At 35.0% G+C, this 25,848-nt stretch overlaps 1 protein-coding gene across 4 annotated transcripts in view; it reads right to left on the reverse strand.

Annotated features, from left to right (window-relative positions):
- LOC145261195 (laminin subunit alpha-like) overlaps window positions 1-25,848 on the reverse strand; it is a 469,749-nt gene that overhangs the window by 43,363 nt on the left and 400,538 nt on the right. For 3 of the 4 annotated variants that reach the window (XM_080119517.1, XM_080119518.1, XM_080119516.1), the window contains 5 exons: window positions 23,053-23,177; window positions 20,652-20,986; window positions 19,177-19,267; window positions 3,120-3,237; window positions 312-467 (listed from right to left, as the gene is read on the reverse strand). In XM_080119517.1, coding sequence (XP_079975643.1) covers window positions 312-467; window positions 3,120-3,237; window positions 19,177-19,267; window positions 20,652-20,986; window positions 23,053-23,177 — 825 coding nt within the window. Of the gene's footprint in view, window positions 1-311; window positions 468-3,119; window positions 3,238-14,416; window positions 14,518-19,176; window positions 19,268-20,651; window positions 20,987-23,052; window positions 23,178-25,848 lie in introns of those variants that run through there. The other variant, XM_080119519.1, reaches the window with a different exon arrangement.

Genomic DNA, 25,848 nt, shown 5'->3' on the forward strand with positions numbered 1-25,848 from the left:
GATCCACAAAAATCATTTGACCCACCTCATACAGCTCAGCAATCTTGCGTCTCAGAGTAGATACAGTTCGAAAAAAAAAAAAAAAATGGAGACAGACAGACAGACAGACAGATAGATAAACAGACAGACAGACATATCGAGTTTTATAAATTAGATGTTCTATTGTTTATTCCTCCTGGGAGCTGGTTGCCATGCCAGGAATTAACAACTGTTCCAGAAATGTCCCCCATGGTACCGACAAACCAAGATAATGCTACCCGGTAAACGATTGGGTCATATAAATCTGACCCTAACTGAGTTTAATTACTTACCGATCCATCCTCTAGATCGATGTATAGCAGAAGAGCCTTTTTCTTATTCAAATCTGATTTGAACTTCATTGTCACAAGGAACTGGTTCGAAGACGCGTGATAAGTACCATGAATATAGTTATTTCCAACAGACATGAACTTGGCAGCTTTGGCAACCTGAAAAATTTTCAAAGAAACAATTACATATTGTAAATATTTATAGAAATAAAAAGTATATGCTTCTGATTTTTTGAGATGATGATTAATTATTTGCATTATTCTGCAAGGACCCGTAGTATAGTGGATAACGTACTTGGTAAAATTCAGTTGTAAAGTTACACTCTCCTGGAAGTTGAAGGTTCAATCCTCAGTGCGGGTGACATTTAAGAATACAATTGCGAATGACTTAAGACTTCTGCCTAGTCATGGCTGATGGAACAAGAGCATGCTACCCCCATGGATTAAATAAAGAGTTCCATTTGAAATTTTGTGCAGATTTCTGAATTCAACAGAAGAATTCCTGAGTTTGTCAGAAAGATTCCTGAATTCAAGATAATCTACCTAAATAAGAGCCAGGTACGTCCAAAGATGGAGTACTGTTGCTACATCTGGGCAGGAGCTGCTAGAAAGACCTTATCCTATCTTAACAGAGTTCAAAATAACACTTCGTAGCCTAGTGGGGGATGCTGTTTTCTCTTCCCTGCAACCTCTTTCTCACAGAAGAGACGTTGAGAGCCTGTCTCTGCTTTATTGTTATTTTCATGGCAAGTGCTCGTCTGAGCTCCAATCTATGGTCCCCTCCAAGTGCTCGTCTGAGCTCCAATCTATGGTCCCCCTCCAGGTGCTCGTCTGAGCGCCAATCTATGGTCCCCCTCGTCAAACTTTCGTGAGAAACACTCGTCTAGCTGAAAACACTATCAATAATTTCTCCCACTCTTTATCCATACCTAAACATAGATTCCATGAATAAATCTTCTTTCTTAGGACTGCACACCTGTGGAATTCTTCCGTTTGCCTGCTCTCCGGCTGACTATAATTTGGTCATCTTCAAGTCCAATGTAAACAATCCAATTTACCAAATTTCCACAACTAACAATTACTACGTCATTGTCCCATTGACCACTGTATACTTATTAACCCTTATCCTCGAGTGGCCCATGGGCCTTTGTAAAACAAAAAAAGAAAAAAAGCAGGTCGGAGGTTACATCGACTGAAACGTTGTGCAAACAACACTGAAGATTAGAACGATCATCTGAATAACCTAAATACTACGAAAAAGTTTAGAATTTGCAAGGATGATAGTTGTCTCCGATACAAGGAAATGCTTCAATTGTGTGATTTAAAAAAATATAAAAACAAATTAAGAGTTTCACAATTACATATAATGAATACTTATGCAAGTAAAAAACACTTATATTCTAAAAGTTTTATCGCTTTAAAATTTAACTCTTGCTTCTCTTATTTTGTCCTTTAGTCCCCACATTCCACTGTTGTTTTGTTTAGAACTAGGAGGTCCACATTCCCAGACTTTACCTTCTCCCTGAGAAGAGGTTAGTTTATTGCTAGTCACCAAAGGTGCCGTTACCAGTCAATGACAATGGGGCTACTCAGGCATATTTTGTAGGCTAGAGTGCACATATCCTGGTGTGCTGGCTCCCGAAAATCACGCTTGACCTTTTGCCTAACCTAACGGAAGTAAACAATATGTCTGTGTTCATTACAACTCTACTTTCAACCGAGTCGTTGTTTGTTTCGTTCACCACACTCTTTTCTTCTACCTCTTCTTTTACACACGTCCGTTCGCTTTAGTGACTAAAAATCGTCTGTCCTCCCGCTTTCCTTTCCTCGTTATTTATGGAACCAGTGTACGAGATTCTCTGAGATTCCACGAGACTTTTTTCCACATAAAAGCATGCGGGCGCCATCTTGATTCTCAATTTGTGCTCTGCAGGCACAAACGCGCAGCTGCTTTAACGGTAAGCCACTTCTTTCTCCACAATGTCTTTATGTTCTTTTTATGATGGCATATAAAAGTAGAGAAACACTGTTCTGTTTTGGAAAATTGATTTTACTCATTCTGGGACAAGTATTCTTAGAGTTGCATACAAAGAGGGAAAGGTATTTTTTAAAAAATTATTTTATTATATATAAAAAAAACATTAAACGGGTAAACTATATTGAGTGCTGTTGCATCAACTACTACTTGAATAATGATTGTAATGTTTAATTTGTGAAAATTTGCAAGGGAGATAATTATCTCTAGCGCTAGTGGGCGCTACAATCGTTGTGATATGGTCCCCTGTTTTTTTTAAGTTTTATTAATTCAAATTTAAAATTAAAAAAAAAATAATGCTTCTGAGAATTGCTTGTAAAGAAGAAAAGATGAATTTCGTTTTATGTTTGTAATTAAAAACAACAACAAAAAAAAGCGATTAAAGCCTATGTGGTTCCTTTGCAACTATTTGAATATTTCATTTGTGAAGACAATTGGCTCTGGCATGAGGAAACGCTACAATCGTGTGATTCGGTTTTCTTGTTCATGTGGCTTCAGGAGGGAAGAGAGAGGGAGAAAATAAAAATGTAATCACGCGCGGCAGTATGACTGCAACAACCGTCAAGTCAACTGGAAAATAAACGTAAACCGAACGCTTCCGTCTACATGCAGCTTGCCTTTGGAATTCCTTCCCTATCCCCTGTTTCCCCAAAACATGCCGAAATTTAAATGCAATGCAAACAAACATTTCGCTGTACAACTACCCACTTAGGATGCCCCTAGAAGGTAAAAAAGAAAAGAAAGTGTTTTAAAAATTGTTTTTTTAAATGACTTACCGGTGCTGGGCAGCCAGGGTTCATTTCGAAGAGCAAATGATTTTGTTGGAATACATTTTTACTTGATTTGATGCCTATATTTTTTATGCAGCCATTAAAACCATAATCGGTAACATTCCTAAAAAAAAAAAAGAAAAAAGAAAAGAAAACAGAAATTGGTTGTTAAATTGTGTTATGAATATAAGGTGAGATTTGAATTTTCAAAGATTTTGTTTTTGTTATGATCATTGATATAGCTGTGTGTGTAGATACATATATATATATATATATATATATATATATATATATATATATATATATATATACACACACATATACATATACACACATATACATATATACACACACACACATATATATGATCATTGATATAGCTGTGTGTGTATATACATACATATATATATATATACGCACACACACATACATATACACACACATATACATATATACACACAAACACACACACATATATATATATATGATCATTGATATAGCTGTGTGTGTATATACATACATACATATATATATATATATATATTAGTGATGAGACGATTCCAATATTTTTCCCGATTCCAATACAATTACCGATTCCGTACAAAAATTCCCGATTCCGATACAATTACTGATTCCGATTCTTTTCAAATCTCTACATATATATGGTGGTATTTTTTCCGATTACCGTAAAAACACACATGTTAAATGTGCAGATATTTTCCTAAACGTAAAAATATATTTGTTGGGGGACAATGTACCGATTTCAGCTTCACTGGTGGTTTAAAATCAATAAATATTTATTATTTTATCATTTTTACCAGAAATGGAAGATTTTTACTTTAAACAAAATCAAATAAAAAGGACAATTAAAAGAATCGTTTTGACATCGGAAAATCAGTGCAAATTTTTCCGATTCCGATACCGATTCTGATACCAATTTTTCCGATTCCGATTCTGATTACAATTTTTCTGATTCCGATTCCGATTCCAATTTTTCTGATTCCTGATTCCGATTAATCGTCCCAACACTAATATATATATATATATATATAGCTGTCAATTTCTATTAAAATACAAGCAGCCATATTTTGGAAATATGTAGATAAATTACAGACATGAACAAAAACTTCTTTTGGGAAGATTAAGAATTACACATAAGAAGAACTCACTTTTCAAGCATTATAAATTACATATGAGAAGAGCCTAGTTTTGGAGGAATAAGAATTACACATTGAAAGAACTTACTATTGGAGGATTATAAATTTACACACAAGAAGAAGTTTCTGGTAAAGAATTAACAATTGCATATGAAGAGAATTTACTTTTGGAGGATTGAAATTAGAGGAACTTTATTGTGACATTATCAGTTACACACAAGAAAGAACTTCTGGAGGATTAACAATTAAAAATAAGAACGTATGCTTGAAGGATTAACAATTACACATGAGAAGAATTTATTTTTGGAGGATTAATAATTATACATGAAACTTTATATTTTTTTTTTTGGGGGGGGGGTTAGCAATCACAATTATTTGTGGAACATTAACATGAGACAAACTTTCTAATTATCAATTACTCATTCAGAGAAATTTACATTGGAGGTTTAACAATTGAATATAAAAAAAACTTTTTTGTGGAGGATTAACACTTAGACACAAATTTTTTTTATGGAGGATTAACAATTGCACAAAAAATATTTTGTGGAGGATTAACCCCCAAATTTTTTTTGTGGAGGATTAGCCACATTAAAACGTTTTTTTATGGAGGATTAACGATTACATATGCAGTGAACATATTTTTTTTAGGATTAACAATTACACATGAGAACTTAGGGGAAGTCATAATTACACACAAGATGAGGTTTTCTGTGGAGGATTATCAATTACACATGAAAACTTGGGGAAGTCATAATTACACACAAGATGAGGTTTTCTGTGGAGGATTATCAATTACACATGAAAACTTGGGGAAGTCATAATTACACACAAGATGAGGTTTTCTGTGGAGGATTATCAATTACACATGAAAACTTGGGGAAGTCATAATTACACACAAGATGAGGTTTTCTGTGGAGGATTATCAATTACATAGGAGAAGAACTTACTTCTGGAGGATTAACCATTACACATGAGAAAAATTTCTTGTGGAGGATTAACAATTGCACATAAGAAAAACTTACTTTTGGAGGGCAAACGATCACACACGAGGAGAACCTTGTCGTGAAGAATTATAAATTACACAAGTTCATACTTTGGGAATTTGATCTTGAGCATTGTAGCGTTGTCTATGTTTACACATGTAGACCCAACACATTGTATCAGAGTACGTCGCAAGGAACATAAGACAAGTAATAACTGGAACTCACTTTTTACTTTTTCGTGCAACAATGACATTTTTTTTTCATTCTACTGCCACGTGTGACTTCTCGTTACGAATGTGACGTCTCTCACGTGATCATCCTTTTTATAGGCTTTCTTTTTCCCGACTGATAACCTCATTTCGTATGCATTTGCATATGCACGGCCGCGCATCCGTTACAGAATTTAGTTGATTTTAAAGAATCATCAGATTGAAGGATTCCTAGGTTTTATGGATTGGCTAATTTTGAAAATTATCAGATTACTGGATTTTATACTTGGAAGATTACTTGATTCTATATTTAAAGATGGTGTACCGGAGTTTTAGAAGCACCAGGCATGAGATATTACTATAGTTTAGTGGATTCTTGGATTCGAGATAATATCTCATTAATGAATTTGAGAGATTACTTAATTATTTATTTGGGAGATTACTGGATTTTTAGTGACAACAAGATTTCGAGAGATTATTGGGTGCTAGAGATAATCTGATTTCGAACATTATCATATTACTGGATTTTGAAGATTACTGAATTTTATATTTAAGAGATATTGGATTTTAGAGATAGCCAGACATGGGAGATTACCAAATTTTAAATTTGGGATATTTGCTGAATTATAGTGATGACCAGAGATAGGAGACGGTTGTATTTTAGTAATGTTCAAATTTTATATACTTCCGGTTTTGAGATCTTGTCAAGTTACTGGGTTTGATAAATTACAGGAATTTATACTTCGGAATTACCAAATAATTTTCTTATTTTCAGATTGTGGAGATGTAAGAGATTTCCATATCTGGAAAACGAATGGACTTTAGGGACAGTAGAACTTTGAACATTACTCAATTTTAGGAATGGACACATTTAGGAAATTGTTAGATTGTTGAATTTAGGTAATTATTGAAATTTATAATTGGGAGATTATTGGATTTCATATTAGAGAGATTGCTTGATTTTAGAAATGGATGAATTTGGGAGAGTATTGGGTATTAGATAGCAAGACTTTGGAAGATTGTCAGATTACTGCATTTAGAAGAATAGTGGATTTGATGCTAGAGAGATTACTAGATTTTAAGGAAGGTCGTATTTGGGGGATTACTAGGTATTAGGGATAATAGTATTTGCAGGATTACTAGGTGTTAGGGATAAACGTATTTGCGGGATTACTAGGTGTTAGGGATAACCATGTTTGGGGAATTACTAGGTGTTAGGGATAACCGTATTTGCGGGATTATTAGGTTTTAGGGATAAACGTATTTGCGGGATTACCAGGTGTTAGATATAATCATATTTGGGGAATTACTAGGTGTTAGGGATAACCGTATTCGCGGGATTACTAGGTATTAGGGATAAACGTATTTGCGGAGTTACTAGGTGTTAGATATAACCGTATTTGGGGGGTTACTAGGTGTTAGGAATGCCCGTATTAGGGAGATTGTCAGATTACAGCATTTGGGAGATTCGTGGGTTTGATATCAGGGAGATTACTAAATTTTATATTTCAAAGTTTGAATATGGCCAGAATTTGAAGATTGTTGAATGTTACCAATGACTCGATTTGCCAGCTTGTCAGACTTCTCTAAAGAAAGAACTAAAGAAATATTACCTGCAAGAAAATTTACCAATAAACTTCCAAACACAAACACGTGACAAAAATACAAACACGACAACAAAAATACAATGTTAATAATTGAAAGAACAAAAATACGCTTCGTATAAATTTGAAAATAAAATCTTTACTTACATAGACTAACAAATATTTGCCCCCTCCCTCCCTCGGTTCGCAATTTTTTGCTAGACTGGGAGTATTATATAATTGTAAAAGAACTACATATACGTAGTTTCAGAGCAAAAAAAAAAAAAAATGTTTTAGGTCTATTAAAATAATTTACAACGCTATTTCAAACATGACGTTGATCATAAATCTATGACGTCATGCCGCAACTAAAATTATTTTCTTAAGGTAAAGTTCTCAGTTCTGTTTATAAGAAAGTCTAAATAGGTCAGTTGGTAGAACCCCAGACTGAAGATCTACGGGGTTTCGGTTTCGATTTTGATTTCCGGTCATGCCATTCGCTTTATTTGTTGAAAATTTATTATTTACGATTAATGCAATATTCTTTATTCCTAAAAAATAGTTAAGATATCTGATATTTCGAAATAAGACAATTTCTGCAATGTATTTGTTACATTTAAAATTGTGACTTGTAGACAGACGGACAAAATTTCTATTTATATAAGACTGTTTTTCGAGTGGTCTAAATCATAACAGTCCCTCTATGGGATCGCAGGTTCGAATCCTGGGCTAGTCTTATTTTTCTCCTTGTGAAATTTCTGTTTTCAGCCCAGTAGGATAAATAACTGTTTATTTAAGAATAGTTTTCCCTATGTAAACACGAGTTGTTGTTGTTGCTGTTGTTGTTGTTGTTGTCGTTATTGTTGTTGTTGTTGTTGTTGTTGTTAATAATAATAATAATAATAATAATAATAATAATAATCATCATCATCGTTATATACCAGGAGCGTTCATTAAGTAATGCCGATAACACACTTCTCATAGTAGTAGAGCAACGAAACTTGGCATAGTTAATTAGCTCAGAGATGTAATTTGCCACATAACCCATAGAGATATAAATCATTGCTCATGCAAAATTTCAGCTAGATTAGAAAACTGGAAGTTGCTCAGAGACATTACTTATTAAACGCTCCTCGTATTTAAGTAAGTTAACGTCCGCTATTAAAAATTCGATGAATCCGTGTGTCTTTATTAAAATGCTAAATAATAGGGTCGTCTATGTTTTTATAAAATTTTATACTTATGCAAACATAATTTGGCAACACATTTGCAGAAATATTTCATACAAACCTATGAATCAGCTAAACCTACTTAGACGGAAATTATCTCAATGGGCGTGGAAAATAGAACGAGCAAGATGGATCAAGAGCTGAAGGTATGGCTAATTAAAAACGATTAATTAAAATTACATGACCATTCCAGATATTAAAAAAAAAAACGTTATCTTATTCTTTTTTTCTATTAGGATTTATACTTTTTCGTTTCAGAGCTTAATTAAAAAAATTATTTATTATTTTTAATTTATATATATATATATATATATATATATATATATATATATATATATATATATATATATATATATATATATATATGTGTGTTTTTTTAACATGTTTTATTAACTGTTTGCTCGGATTATAAGCTATATCTCCTATTTGATTTTTATCGAGCTTTTACATCTGGCTGAGATAACTTTATAAATATTAATTCTTTAATATTTATATTATACTTTTATTTTACCATCTTTGATCATTTTGGTAAATTTAATTATAATTTTTATTTTATATATATATATATGATTACTTCATTTAATCACATAAATTAATATATGAAGATATAATTTTATGTGTAAATTTTCAGTATTTACTTCAACAGTGCTCAATACATAGGTAGAGCTAGGTAGTAAGTTATGAAAATATGGTAATTAAGCCACACAGAATATTCCGCGTTTCATTCTCGTGAAAATTCGTCATTCTCGTGAGAATTCGTCAGGCTTATGCGCGTAAGGCTGACGAATTCTCACGAGAATGAAACACAGAATATTCTGTGTAGCTTAATTGCCATATATATTTTCATACCTTACTATATATATATATATATATATATATATATATATATATATATATATATATATATATATAAGGGTAATGCCAAGAGTGAAATCGCCTATTTTTTCTTTTAACTCAAAAAGTTGAAGAGCTATGAAGACGGTAATGGTACCATTACATCAAGCAACCTTTTGTGCACCAGAATTTATTTTTCTACATAGTCATCACCATTCTCAATACACTTTTTAATCATTGATTTGGCCACTGTGATCAGTCAAGATTTTGACTACCGTATCTTTTGGCCTTCAAAAGGAATATGTTCCTCTCATTAACAACTTTAAAGACAATGACTATGAATAGTAGATGAGAAGAAACCAGAGGAAACCAAATCCCAAGAATCGTTAGTTTTTGGATACATGAAAGAAACGCACATATAAATTAGCAGGAAATTATTTCTTGTGCAAAAAGCAGTACGCGGTGGCAACAGCGAATATTTAAAGCGATTAGGAATGAAGAGAGAGAGAGAGAGAGAGAGAGAGAGAGAGAGAGGGAGGGAGGGAGAGAGAGGGGGAGACGGAGCTAAAACAAATGAGAGAGAAAAGAAAATCTAACAGATAATGAGAAATAAAAAGAGAGAAAAATAAAGAGAGAGAGGGGAAGAGAATTAGGGATACAGGAAGAGAAAAAGGATTGGGATAGAGGAGGAAAGATTAAACAAGTGACAGATAAAAGAAAAAAATGAAAGATAGATAGATAGATAGAGAGAAAGAGGGAGAGGGAGATGGAAGGGTGGAGTTGAAAACAATGTTCGAATTAATATACCGATTGAACACCAAGTTTTCAGATGTTTAAAAAAAAAAAGAGAGACAAATAAAAGGAAAGAGGAAGAGAATTGGGGAGGGAGGAAGAAGAGAAGGATTGAGGTAGAGGAAGACAGATTAAACAAGTGAGAGATAAAATAAACAAAAGAAAGAAACATAGATAAAGAGAGAGAGAGAGAGAGAGAGAGAGAGAGAGAGAGAGAGAGAGACAGACAGACAGACAGACAGACAGACAGAGGAAGATTACAAAACTATGTTTGAATTACTATATTGATTGCACTCCAAGTTTTCAGGTGTTTAAAAATATTCAATTTTCGAGTTAATGTTCACTTTGCTACATGCGTTTCAACGTTTCATATAAAATTATCTGCCCTTGCCTGAAATAATTAAAAAAAAAAGTGTTCTTAAACGGGATTATTTTCACAAAAGAACAGCCAATAATGAGGTAGGGCGCTACCAATTTAATGTTTTAAAAAATAATGTTTAAAATTTTTTTTTTTTTTTATCAATACCAAAATCCATTAGATTTCACCATGACTTTTACGATAAGACAACAGAAAGGTAGAGTTCACAAAGGTATGTATTTACAGTGTGTAACGCTATCACTTGAGCGAAACCACAGTGCTTCTTTGGTGTGGCTGGTCACAGAAGATTCAGCCACTAGGCCAAGCTAATTGCCATAATACATACGTTCTTGGTTGTTTTTGTTTTACGGCATATCAACCCATGGTTATTTAGTGCCGAATTCAAAGATTTTGAAAAAAAGTTTTTAATAGAATGTATTTGTTGTTTTCAAGTAGGTTTCTATTTAACCCATAGTTGGGACTCTAACAGGTACTACCACTCCGGGTCAGAGTGGATCTGGGAGCAATGGCAATTAAAGGGTGGCTCCACACTCCCCAAAGCCCGCAAGCTGGAGCCTCACCACTGGATATAGTTTAAGGTCATATCCAGGACCACACAATACATACGGGCGTTATAGAAAGTACAGAAATAATGGATTACCGGAATGCTTTTGACTCAGTCCTAGCAATTCTGTTGTCATCATTATCATTGTTGCGAATATGGATTATCTCCCCTTTGATAATCCAAGCTATAAAAGTTGTACATTTCCGCTTGTCAAGTAGACGAGTAGTAAGATTCTTAATTGAATATGATATTACTAGACGGAATCTCTTGTCCTGTCTCCATTACAGTTTATTCAATTAAGAATGGAACAATTTATGCGACCGGAGCGATTCACAACAACCATTATTTACTGCGACGAGAAGCGTCCATGCAAAAAACTAGATCCACCATAATTTTTATGATAGTATTTTTTTTATTGCAATTTCACCACCCAAACAAGGCACATTGCCACTTTGCTGTAGGGGGCTACTATCAGGGACACTATGTGGGGAAGTTGGGCTGCAAGATGTCAGTTCACGTTACACTTGAACTTCTGCATGTCAGTACAGTTGGGGAAGCAGGAACTCGGAAGGGAATTCCAAAGTCCAGTGGTTCTGGGGAAGAAACTACTGGAGTAGAAGGCTCTCTTACATCTAGGGATCTCTACTGTGAAGGGGTGGGATTTTGCTGCTTGTCGGGTTTGTCAGGGATACTTATGTCGAGGGGGCACAAGTGCTTGCAGTTCGTCAGAGCATGGTTTGACACCTTTTCATATCTTCTCGCCATGAGATGGAACAATTGTCAGCCAAAATTGATCAATGCAGTGAACTAAATAAATAGGACGATTCGCAACACATACTCGTTAACATTGGACTTCAAGACGGCTATGTTGTAGGCTACAGGAAAGCAATCCTGCAATAATATATTCATAGGCGGAAGAGGGTGCTTTCAAAGAAACTCTGTCCATGGAAATTTCTTCAACTTATTATTGTGATGTTAAGGGCCCCCTCCCAAAAAAAATAAGACAACTAGGAGGTAGAGCTAATAAAAGCATGTACTTACAGAAAGTACAAAAGTGATGGGTTTCCAGAGACATCTTCTGGATCGGTCAAAGAGACTCTGTCTGTTACCATATAGTGAAGAAATAAGGTGGATCACTGACATTTGTTTTTATTTTTTTAAATTTGTTATTATCAGTGCAAATAAAGACTGTGTTATTTTTATCTGTATAATTTTGTTAATTTTTATTGTATACGTTTCAATAATTTCAATATAAATAAAATAAATAGAAATACTGAAGGACAATAAAAGTGAAGGAACTGATTCGTCTTGTCACCGCTCCCAGTAGCGCTCCGCAGAAAATCAGGATGTATGTCAACTGACTAAAACCTTAGAATATTAGTTCAATGACAAGTAAATACTTCATAAATGTTTTTCTGTATTTTTTTAAAGTGTAATCTATAATATAAATCTCACATATCTGTTTAAATGTACGTATGTATGTATGTATGTCTGCCTGCCTAAAACTTTCGACAGAAGCGATGAATTTTCACGAGATTGATATCATTTTGAAGCTCGACCCTTCGGACGACAAATATCGAAAAATTTGCTAAAAATATTAATTCCTTCACCCTCAATTGGGTACTTTTCTACAGGGAGGGGTTGCTTTTTTCGCCGATATTTTCGAAAGTCATCGCCTCTTTTCGATTGTCTAGCCTTAATTTTAACGTACCTCACTTCCGGTTTGGCGATGAGCGCAACAGCTAATACGTCACATTTTTATTTTTTTCACTTTCTTTTCCTCCTTTGCGGTATGGGTTCGAGCCTGCCTGCCTATTACCACTTTTTTTTTTTTTTTTTTTTTTTTTTGCTCAGCACACACACCTCCAAACACCCGGGCAACGCCGGACACCCAGGCTAGTTCTAAATAAGCGCCATTCATTTTTGCTTGGTCATAGCAGTTCTGTCTGTTGTCACCGTTATCTCTAGTCATAATGTCTGGAAGAGTCCATGTAGTGACACAATAAGGTAGATTACTACAACACTTTTATACAAATTCCAAGAGCGATAGGAGCCTTCTATCATGTCTGAAAGTAACACAATGTTCAACGAGCGGGATCGGAGATGCGCCGCTGTACAACTCATGCTCTCTGCTGATCCAAGTTATGAAAACAGGACCATTGTCAGCACCCTCAAAATACAAATTTGGAGAGTTCAACACTTGAGGACACAACTCAACGAAGTTTCCGGCCACGGTTATTGTCTTTGGTGTGGTTACAAGTGACGGCCACATCATGCCACCTGACAGACAACAGTAAAGTGTACCTGGATGTGCTGAAAAGTGTGGTGATCCCCTGGTGCAATCTAGTGGCTGCTGGCAGACCCTGAGTGTGGCAGCTGAACTCGGCGCCGGCCCACAAGTCCAAAGAGAACCAGGCTTGGTTTCAAAAGAAGTGCTACAACTTTGTACCCTTCTCTCATTGCCCCATCCTATCCCGACCTGAACCCACTGGACTACTTCGTTTGGTCATATGTCGAGAACATCACCAACATGACCTCCCACAACACCAAAGTCTGATCGCCGCCATCCAATGAGTATTCGCCGAGCTCTCACCAGTACTTGTGGAAAAGGCATGCTCCCAGTTCCGAACCCGTATCAAGATGGTGATTGAGGCTGAAGGCGGCTACATTGAATAGATGTCAGCTCTACTACATAATCAAGTTCCCTGAATTGTTTTTTTCAATAAAAGTTTTAAAATAAAGCTGTAGTGTTGATTTCTTTAGGGCGACAATTTTATTGTTCCACCCTGTAATAATAGCAACATAACCCCCCACCCTCCTCCTAGTCTATATATTCATTTGTCGTTTTTGCTATTAGTTTGGATTATTCCCCTTGATGCTGACGTCATCAACATAAGTAATCCTCCTTTTTTTCACACAAAAAGAATGAAAGTGAAGAAAGAAGGAAAGAAAGGGCAAAGGAGAAAAAGTGAAAGAGAACTAAAAGAAAAAATATAAAGAAGAAAAAAAAAGAAAAGAAAGAGACTAAGGGAAAGAAAAAATAAAGAAATAAGCGAACGAAAGAAAGAGTGAAAAAGAAAAGAAGGAAAGAGATGAAATGGAGAAAATTAAAAAATAAAAAGAAATAGACGTAAAAGAGAGAAAAAAAGATACAGTGATAAGAATGAGAGTGAAGAAAACAAAAGAAAGAACAAGGAGATAAAGCGAAAGAGAACTGAAAAAAATATAGAGAAGGAGAAAAGAAAGAAAGAGGAACTGAAAGAGAGAGAGAGAGAGAGAGAGAGAGAGAGAGAGAGAGAGAGAAAGAAAGCGATAAAATGAAGGAGGGGATAATAAAATAAGAGAAAGAAATAAACCGTGAATAAGAAAAGAATGAAAGCGGTGAAATGAAAGAAAAAAATAAAGAAAGTGACGAGGAAAGGAAGAGAAGAACGAAGACGATAAAGTTAAGGAGAAAAGTAAGAAAAAAAGAAGATAAATTAAAAGAGAAAGAAAGAGGGAGAGAGATTAAAAGAGAAAAGAAAGAAAGATTTAAAAAAAAAAAAGCGAACGAAAGAAACAAACAACAAAAAAAAATAATAAAAAGAGACAGTAAAGGAGAAAGGAACAAAATGACCCGAAGCAAAAAGAAACAAGTTGACGGCGAAATAACAAAAAAACGCAACACCAAAACACTCACGATTGTGTTATATTCCTGCAAGGGAAACAATATAAGTTTCATTAAGACAATAAAAGCAAAAAAAAAAAAAAAAAAAGACAAATATATACTAATTTTCTTTTTCTTCTAAGAATCAACTTGTAGTATTTGGATTATTCAGACTACCGTTCTCAACGTAATGGCTATTCTCATGCATAACGTTTCGGCCGATGTAACCTCTCAACGTCTTCAGGTGCGTCTTATTGAATATCAGGATCCTTCTGGTCAAACTCGGGAATCTATACGGAATTTTGAACGGAACTCACCAGAGTAGTCTGCTCGCTTTCCATCAGCCACAACTGGGTAGAAGTCTTAAGTAATTCACAATTGTATTCTTAGTGTCGTCTGCAGTGAGAATTGAACCTTCAACCTCCAGAAGAGTGTCACTTAGAACTGACTACTACTACTACTACTACTACTACTACTACTACTGCTACTAAGAATACAATCACGAATTACGTAAGGTTTCTATCCAATCATGACCGAGAGAACGAGAGCATGGATTAAATATTGAGTTCCGTTCAAAAAAAAAAAAAAATTGTGCACAAATCTTCAAGTCCGACATAAACATCCTTTGAGTTCGACAAGATGCACCTTAAAAAAAGTTACATCGGCTGAAACGTTGTGAGAATAACATTCAAGATGAGAACAGTAGTCCGAATAATCCAAATAATGCAAATTATCAATCCTCATATAATATATATGTATATATATATATATATATATATATATATGAGTCAGTTTGTTAGTGAAGTTACATCAAAGTTTTGATTTTTGTTGTTGTTGTTGTTGTTGTTATTAGGAGTTAATTCAGTGGCATGCAAGTGTTGCTCTGTTGATGTCTGGGGCCAACTCTTTGTATGACCCAAAGATATAAGTTCTAGTACCGAAAAAAAAAAACATAACCAGAAAAGAAAAAAATACTTTTAATATGATTGGAGGCTCTCCCACATCTCCTCAATCTGAATGCTTGGAGACACCGCTTTATTACCCCCCCCCTTCCCCCCTCCCCTCCTCTGCCTGCATGCTACTGGGGTTAATTGGGTTTTCAATTAATTTGTAAAAAAAAAATGTTTCAAAAGTTATTAATTTCAACAACTACAGAAGGCTTTAAATAACACGCACATCATGACGTTCTATATTAGAAGGCCTCGGCAACCGCTCTGATTGGAGGTCTCTTGAGAAAATGATTTTTCAGATAGTATAGAACGCCATGATGCAAACATAAATTAAACAACAAATAGACACAATTGGCAACTGCAATTAAACAAACAAACAAACAAACAAACAAATCAAACAAACAATATAAAAAAATGTACTTATACTATAGAAAGACCGTGCTCGTCTGAGCAATTTACAAAAAAAAAAAAAAAAACGCCGGAAGGTGCTGAATGTCAGTTTCATTCATTTTCTTCTTTTTTTTTTATTTCGTGCAAGTATGGCCAATTTTTAAAACGAATCATTTCTGTCGGTACGAAGCTAATTCAATGAAAAATTAATTGAAAAATGAATATTCTTGAATAATTATTGAATAATTTTTACGAAATTTTTAGAAAATCCAAATTCAAATCAAGATAAAAAAAGAAAAAGAAACTTGTATGGTAAGTTTCATGAATAGATATTTATTTATTTATTTTTTTTTAATAACAAACATGGCAGAGAAAATTTTCTTTTAATTTTTTTTTTTTAATATGAATTCTTCTTCCTTTAAGGATTTCTTAATGATTCTCTTTTTGCTCAAATCAAGTTCAATATTTAGATTTTTGCAACTTATGCACTATTTGATTCATGTGCTGAAATAATAGCGTTATTATTTAGAAATTCATTCTTAACTTGGGAAGGAGAGGGTGTTTTGTAACTATTCTATACTGTCACCTAACAAATAATAATAAAAAAAAAGATCTCGGAAAACTTGAATTTAACTTGAAAATACTACTTTAAAAATAGTGCGGGTCAAATAGTGCATAAGCGCCGATTTTTGTTTTTATATTAGACTAGCGGGGAGGGGGTGGGGGCTTTGCCCGGTCGTAAATTAGACTTAAATATGATATTTTAATTTGTTAAAATTTCGTATATATTATTATAGAGTCGTGATTTCAAAACTAAAAACAAATGTATTTGGGTGCCATCAGCTAGAATCGAAACTGTAGCATTCAAAGCCGGTGACGTTACCACTGTACTAACGTTACACGCATATGAACTTATTAAAAATCAAAAATTAAAAACAAACTAAGATGAAAGCAAAAAATATATAACATTTTTTTTCAATTTTGACCCATTTTTGACTTTTTAAAAACTATTTTAACTGGCCAAAGACCCATAAAAGAATGCTTCATAAAAAAATCCAACCATTTGAGGTCCCTAGCGCCGCTCTGCGACTTTTAATTTCAGAAGAAATGTAGTTTGAAAATATGGAGACAGACAGACAGACAGACATATAGTTTTTTTTTAATATGTTAGATAAACTAATGTAAACTAATATTTTCTTTCTGATTTATTGCACTAGGATTAAGAAGTACAGAATTTCGGCACTTTCCGGCGTTTTCCATAAACTGCCCGGACGATTCCGACGATAACACAATCCTTACACTGTATAAGTACCCAAAAAAAGAAAACAAACATGCACAAAATTTGTTTTTTTTAAGAAAAGAAAAATAATACACAACAAAATTAACAAATCCATGATTAAGGTTGTTCATAACGGATATTGAATGCCATGTCGGTTACCGTATAAAACACATAACTAGAAGAAACCAAAACTCAGCTGGTTATCACAAAACCCAACTGCTCGGAAAATAAATATATGCTGTAAAGAAGGTGGGCTTCCTCCACCGTGCTAGAAAATTAGAAAGTATCCCATATCTTTACAAAGTCATAATTCGCCCATGCCTGGAGCATTGTTGCCATATTGTAATCTTGTGATCCTTTGGCTGTGATCATATAATTAAGCAATGCTGAACCTGGTCAGTATCAGATGGGTGACCAATTTGAGAATTTCAGGTGGTGTATGTAGGAGGGCGTCGACACCTCCCTGCAAGAGTTGCAAAAACCTAACATTATCATCTCCCCTAAAAGGGGGTATATATGCTGTAACCTGGCCGTTACACTTGTCGCAGGAATAAACAAATAAATAGAGATAAATAAAAATCCGGGTCTGCATTTTTTACCTTTTTTAACGCAAGCATTTATTCCTTTTACTTTTGGCACCACTTAAAAAGTCTCTTGCTGCCACTTATCCATTTTAGCCTGGCAGGCGAGTCTATTCTTTCAGACCTTATGCTGGTTCCAGCCTGCCCATTCTCGTCTTTGACTTCACACGTCCATTCTCTTCGACATCGCACTTTGCTTCTGCCCCAAGCACATGGTGTGTTTTTCTCTTCTTTTTTTCCTTCTTCTCGCACATTCTAATTTGCATATTCACTTTTTCGGCTACTGCTGCTGCTTATTCTCTTCGCAAGCCAGCCATCCTTCGCTGCTGCTGATAATTTCCCACGCTTTCATGTGCACTATGTTATATTGAGACTGGGAACCACTTATGAATTTGATATTCCTTGAAGAGAATCAGTTCGACACATCTAGGGTGGATGCGACTGGTACAAAATCATAGGAGTGAAATCAATAATAATGGTGATAAAAATAATAGCAACAACAATACCAACACGCAGAACCCGTGGAAATTCCACGGTAGTCGAAAACATCATCACATATGTAAACAATAGAATGTCCTTCAATGGAATAATCAGTGTAATATTAGATCCGACCAAGACCATGAATTAAAAAATAAATATTTTTGTAAACAAATATGGATAACTGCTTGAGATATATTATTACAAAAAATAGAAGTAAGACACTGATTGGCGAAAAATAACATTATTATTTGGATCTGCACCGACCAGACACTGGCTGGTGATAACTAACTTATTATTGTAACCTACATCGACAGAACACTGGCTGGCTATAAATTACTTATTAGTATTGTGATTTGCACCCGCCATACACTGGCTGACAGTAAATAACTTATTAGTATTGTTATCATTACCAACCATAGACTGTCTTGTAATACATAACATTGTATTGTGATCTGCACCTATCAGACACTGGCTGACGATAAATAACTTAGTATTTTAATCTGAACCCACCATACACCGACTGGCAATAACTAACTTATTAGGATTGTGATCTGCACCCACCAAGCACTTGCTGGCGATAAATAACTTTTGAGTATTTTGATCTGTACCCACCATACACTGGCTCGCGATAAATAACTTAATAGCAATGTGATCTGTACCAACCATATACTGGCTAGCGATAAATGACTTATGAGTATTGTGATTTGCACCCATCAGACACTGACTGGCGATAAATAACATATTGGTGTTGTGATTTGTACCCACCGGACACAGGGTAACGATAAATAACTTAATAGTATTGTGACTTGCACCCACCATACACTTGCAGGCGATAAATAATTTATGAGTATTGTGATCTGTATACACCTTTTAATTTTAAAGTATGTTTATGAATACGATGATAACGGTCGAAGCGAATTACGGTATTAATGTATGGATAATCGCATCAACAATAATAGTCATCATCATCATCATAAATATAAATAAAACCTGATAAGTTTGGAAGTCAGTCATTTTTTATACGTACGTTCTTGGGAGATTTAGGGGGTCCTCGTAGCCACCAATGAAGAGTTTACTGATGGACAAGTAACTCATGTTTCCCGGAGAAACCCCACTGTCTGAAAAAAAAAAAAAAAATAGAAATCATATGCATAAATACATGTGAATTAAGGATAGGATTAAGGTAAAGATTAAGGTTGGGATTGTGTAATTTTATTGTTTTACAATATTGTCTATTGTATGTGCATATAGCATTTGTCTGAATTTTCAAAGTCAAAACCTTTGCATAGTTCCACACGAACTGCCTTCCCCAACGAATTCTGCATGTTTATTATATTCCTTGTGGTCACATTTTCATGCTTTACCGTTTTGTCTCCTAAAACACAGAATCTACATTTACTGTTTTCTTGGGTTTTGTTTGTTTTGGATTTCATATAGTTCGTTATGATCACGTTGTTTTGTGAATCTGTCAGTATCGACTCCATCTTACTTTATATACGTCATAACATTTTTATAAGAGGCTATGTCCGTCGGGCGGTCAGTTAGTCAGTCTGTCAGGCTTAATTAACTTTGAAATAACATTTTTTTCTCTTTCACGCATGCTTAAAATATATGTTTTTGTTTTATCAGTTGTAAGTTTGAAATGGTACGTTCATTTGTTAGTTATGTTTAAGTTTCAAAAGAATTTCTGTCGATCTGTCATGTTTAAACTCGAAATGGCATTTTTGTTGGTCTGTCATGCATAAGTTTGTAATAGAAATTCATCGGTCTGTCATGTGAAATAGAATTTTCTTTGGTCTCCAATTGTTTCGTTTGGAATAGCATTTAGGTAAATGTATCAAATCAGTGCAAAATTCTTTGCCGGTTTGGAAAGGATGAAACTGTCGCCCTAAGAAAAACGACATGATTCTATTTCCGTTTGAAAAAAAAAAACAGTTTTCTTTTTTTGTTGCAAACTAGCTACTAGTTGGCCAGTTGTATCCAAATCCCAAGAGCGACAGGAGCCTTCTATCATGTCTGAAAGTGACACAATGTTCAACAAGCGAGATCGGAGATGCGCCGCTGTACAACTCATGCTCTTTACTGATTAACAGGACCATTGCCAGCACCCTCAAAATGCATCGCTGGATTGCCACGAATAACAGGGACGTGCCCTGGATGATGAAAATAAACTTTCCGGTCATGGTTATGGTTTTTGGTGTGGTTCCAAGTGAGGGCCACCTCATGCCATCTCACATCTTCAGAGTCAGCTTGAAAGTAAACACCTGCATGTGCAACCCTACAAATATTTTTAGATTGAGTTAAAAAATATTTTTTTTTTTTTTTAATAATCTGGTAGACTAGTGTCCATTCGATAATAATCTGCTGGGGGTGGGGGTGGGGGAACGAAAAAAAAAAAGACAAAATTTTTTACAAAAAAAAATACAGAGAAGGAGGGGGGTGGGACCGCTTCCATACGTGTACGAAAAAAAACGGTTAAAATAGCTGTAGGTAAAAACTTACATATGTTTTTGTCTACAAACATCCTTCCGTTCTTGAGATTTCTTTTAATTTTCAGGGTGTGCCATTTACCATCGTTGAAAGTTTTGTCAGATTTGATGAAGGCTCTGCCGCCGCCTAGGTTGAACTGGTACACCAGGTAGCCTTGGCGCATGTCCAGCGATGCAAAGTCAGTGCTATCCATATCAAACATCAGCAGCAGCAAACCGTCCGGCTTGAAAGTATTGAAATCAAAGTATATATCAAAATCTTTGACGAAATTGTAGTAGCTGACCTTAAGATCGGCATAGCTTCTACCAGTAAAACGATAGCCTTCAGGTTCCGCTTCTGTGCTAGGTCTGCAAAACAAAAAAAAAAAAAAAAAAAAGAAGAAGAATATTACGAGAGGATTGAAAATAATCTAAATATTGGTTTACTTATTGTTATGACTCGCAAGTAGCCACAAAGAAGAACAGAACAACAGAGACAGTTTAAACATGTATTACGTGAAAAACGGAAAGGTTACAAACGAAAAGTGTAGGTAATTCACCGAGCATGCGAGCGTCGCTCTGGAATTAGATCCCCGCCTGGGACTGTCATGCGTTAAGTTGATATGGACGATGGATTAGTCCATTTAGAGGGTGGTCCCCCACAAGACTTATTAATTTATTTTATTGCGGACTATTGCCCTCATCTTTTTTTTTTTTTAGTTCTTGTTTCACGACGTTTCGGCCAACTATCCCTCTGGCCTTCATCAGGTGGTAACCGCGGCAGGATAGGACCTCCAAATCTCCTAACTGCATCCTCAGCAATTACTGCCTTCCATAGTTGTTGTCGTCTCACCACGTTTTGGCCAAGTAAGCCTCTGACCGGCTTTGGGTAGGATCGAAACCGCTATCTTCAGACAATGTTCACCTGGAACTATAGAGATTCAACGTTTCTATCCACTGCGCCACGGGCTCTGAAGGGCGATCGAGGTTGGATTTTTTTGGTCTTCTAAATCCACGTTTATTTATTATCTGATCTTGTATGGTTGTGTCCGTACAGAATGGTATATATATATTATTTTAATTGGAATTCATTATTGAGATGAGTATTATTTATTAATTTATTTATTGCAAACTATTATCCTCATCTTTTTTTTTTTATTAAAAACAAACAAAGATGAGAGTAACACTCCGCAATAAATAAATTAATAAATAATATTCATCTCAATAATGAATTCCAATTAAAATAATAATATTAATTTACTTGTCAGACGGACAGGATAATATTAACTGTTTATATCCAATGAAAATGAATGGTTAGTTTTTGGCAAAACAGATTTCTTATCTGTCGTTTTGTTATTAAAGCTGTTCCTATCAACGAAATGGGGAGGCGGAATCTGGCATTACTTTAGATATGAGATAAATAACTATTCTATATATTTATTATTATTATTATTATTATTATTATTATTATTATTATTATTATTATCTAAATATTAATTTACTCATCTTACGTCCGATGTCACCAAAAACCATCATCATCACAAACGAATTACCTCCCTTCATAGTCGCTCTTTATCAGTTAAAAATCATTAAACTCATTTCCTCTCCAAAAATTTTCAAAAACAAACATGGCTGTCTGTTTACGGTTTCAAATTGGCTGTTTTATTTTATAATTAAAAAACGAAAAGTCACGTTGAGAGGAGACCCTCAACTGGGCAGTTTTCTACAACGAAGGAGTCGACTTTTTGCGAGTCATTTTTGCAAGTCATCGTATTGGTTGGATTGACTTTGTCTAATTTTAATGTTCCGAACTTCCAGGCGTATCATAGAGTAGTGGTAAGACGTCAGATTTTCTTTCATTTTCTTTTCTGCCTTTATGTCATGGGTTCGAACCTGCCTGCCACTACCACTTTTTTTCTTCTTTTTGCTTAACAGACACCTCTAAACACCCGGGCAACGCCGGGCACTCAGGCTAGAAGAAGAACATGAAAATAAATATAAGTCAAAACAAAGACAATCAAAGACAGAGAGAAGAGTGAGAAACTATCGACACACTCCTGCCGTCGCCCGACCAACAAACCACACACCACCTCCCCCACTGACCCGAACTCTTTCACTTGTCAGATTATTCCTTAATTTGTTGTACATAAATAGTGCCCCCCCCATCCTGACAAAAATTTTTAGAAAAAAAAAACTACTTTCGTTTCTCTCACTGTGTGCTTAACATTCGGAGCAATTGAAGCAGTCGAAACATACCATTGATCAATATTAGTACTTCCATAGTTTTCCTCATCTTTCAACTGATATCCGCTATTTCTCATTATCCTCGAGCGGCTCTTGGCATTAATAAGTGGTGATCCAATAATAATAATAATAATAATAATAATAATAATAATAATAATAAAAAACAAAAACAAGATTCATTTCACTCGTACCGATTCCTGTAGCCTACGTTGTTGTTTTTGCCTTGTATAAAGTTCCACAATCCAAGATGGTAATCGTTAAAGGTAACAAACTCCATGGCACCATTATAGCGATTCCTGCTAACACTGATGGGGATCTGTATGAAAAAAAAAAAGAAAAAAAAAAAGAAACACATTAATTTATTAGTTTTGGATAAAACAGATACTACAACAGAGATGATGATGATGATGATGATGAAGAAGTAGTAAATAACGATTTAGTAGATGAAGAACAGTCGAAGAAGCAGAGTGAGTTGATAAGGGAGAAATCCGATGGAAAATATTGTTACATGAAAAGGCTGTCCCCTTCTCATGTAAGAAGACATACTAGATAAGTGAAGATTATATTAGGAAAAGGCTAGAATCGAACCCTGTAGGCAAGTTTTAAAGATAATTGAAATTGGAATCTTACGATTTCAGTCCATTGTTAATTCTATTAGAAATAGCTAAATATTAATTATGTCGGAAAAAGAGTCGATTGTTCATCATTTTAGAAATCTGGATATTAAATATGTCAGTTAAAAGAATGCACAATGCGAGTTTTAAAAAACTATTGTTTAAAAATAGGTTAGATATTAAACAATTAGAATTGAGGATTCTTTGTTTGACAAAAGTGTGTTGGACAGACATATGAAATCCACGTGAAAATTAGTCACGTTGGGAACACATTTCTGACGTCATAAACAAAGGAGATTTCTTAATATAAGGATCAAGTATTAGAGGTTTGAGAGTCAGTGAGAGTCATTGAGAATCGGGACAGAATCAGGAGAGATCGAGAGGAGAGCCCCTTAGAAGCGAAGGGAGGAAAGTGGACCCTGTAGCCATACAAGCTGAATTCCTGACATCATCATTCACCGGTTGAATAATAAAGATATCATCTAATATTTTGTAACTGTGGTCTTCGAGTTTTGTTTCCACCAACGTGAAAGGTAAATGTGTTTTATCATCATCTTGTTACGAACTTTGTATAACCCTCCTAAGTTTTATGGGTCCTCCTCCATCATCAATAATCTATCTCCCCTCCTCTAATATGTGCTATAAGAACTGTTGCATCATATCTCCCAGTCCGTATTAATATGTGTTAACAAGAATCATCTTAGGCTGATATAAATGTCTCCCTTCATTTTTATCATCACAGTCGTCATGATGTACAAAGAACTGTTATAAATATCTCTCCCTCAGAATTGTCATCACCATCGTTATTCGTGTTATATGAGCCCCCGTTTTATATGTCCCCAGTATGAGTTCCCGTTTTATGTCCCCAGTATGAGTTCCCTTTATGTGCTCCAATATGAACTCCTGTCATCTTTGAATATGTACCCCCTATACAACAGGTGTGAGGAAACGCATCCCCCCCATCAACCCAAAAGCTCTATTTGTGCCATGCACAAACCATTCACTAAATCTGGTTTCTGTATATGCAGCTTATGTAGCGGTTCACTCTGATACATTTTTTGGCACACCGGACCGGATATTCTCGTTCTTTTCTGCATTTACACATCGCTGGGGCGTCTTGATTCGGTTGAGTGATCTAAGTATTAAGCGGTATAAATGTCTCTCCCTCATTATCATCGTCATCTGTTCTAAGTCCCCGGTAATGTGTCCACAATATGAAACCCCCTACATAACAATATGGGATGAAGTGATGCGACTGGAATTGAGAGAAAGAGGTACAAATAAAGACCTGGCCAGAGATGGGTTAGTTTGGAAGTCAATTTCTAAAAGTCGTTTAACACATGTCAGTGGATAAAATAGACGTTTAACCAGAGATGATGATTACGATGATGATGATGATAATGATGATGACGATGACACTGACGTTAATGCCGATGATGATGATTATGATGATGATGACGATGATGTTAATGATGATGACAATGAAGAGGACGACAATGATGTTAATGATGATGATGATGATGACGATGGTCGTTAAAATACAAAATTATCGAAGGTTTTATGGAATTATCACAACATCAATGTAAGTGGAAAAACTCCCCCCCCTATAAAATGCATAAAAAAATACTTTATTATTGGCTCATAAGAAGCTTTCACACAGGTCATAAAGGATCTCTCCTTGAAAATAGCCTATGGCGTTCTCTGAAAGCTGAATGACAACAAGTCTCCCCAGTTTTCCAGTGCTCTCCACTATTTCTGATAACATTTGCAAATGAATTAGCATTATTGCAACAACTACCCACCATTGATCTCTCGCTAGCAGCGGCCATTGGTCTCCACTAGAATTTGAGTGGCAATAAGCCTCCCCAAGGTCCCAGTGCAAGATCTGGTCAGTGCTCTCTCCTCGGTCTTTCCACCATCTTGACCCTTCTCGGCTATTTGGCATCATTCTTTTGTGTGTGTGTGGGGGGGTGGCTTTATTATTATTATTATTATTATTATTATTATTATTACTACTTCTTCTCTCTTCTGCTTAACATCTTTTTTATATGCTGACATGCTTTCGACGGTTTTCTAGAGCGACAATTTTATCGTTCAATCCCATATATATATATATATATATATATATATATATATATATATATATTTTAACGGCTGTATGTCTGTCGGTATGTCTGTCTGTCTATCTCCATATTTTCACTCTTTCTCATTCGAAACTAAAAGTCACAGAGCGGCGCTAGTGGCCTCAAATGATTGCTTTGTTTATGGGTCGTTCTTTTATGGGTCTTTATCTGGTTAAAATTGTTTTTTAGGGGTCAAAAATGGATCAAAATTGAAAAGATTGTTAAACATTTTGCACATTCATCTTTGTCT

This window comes from Euprymna scolopes, chromosome 37, assembly GCF_053919585.1.
Source record: "Euprymna scolopes isolate OS-2025 chromosome 37, ASM5391958v1, whole genome shotgun sequence".
NCBI lineage: Eukaryota > Metazoa > Mollusca > Cephalopoda > Sepiida > Sepiolidae > Euprymna > Euprymna scolopes.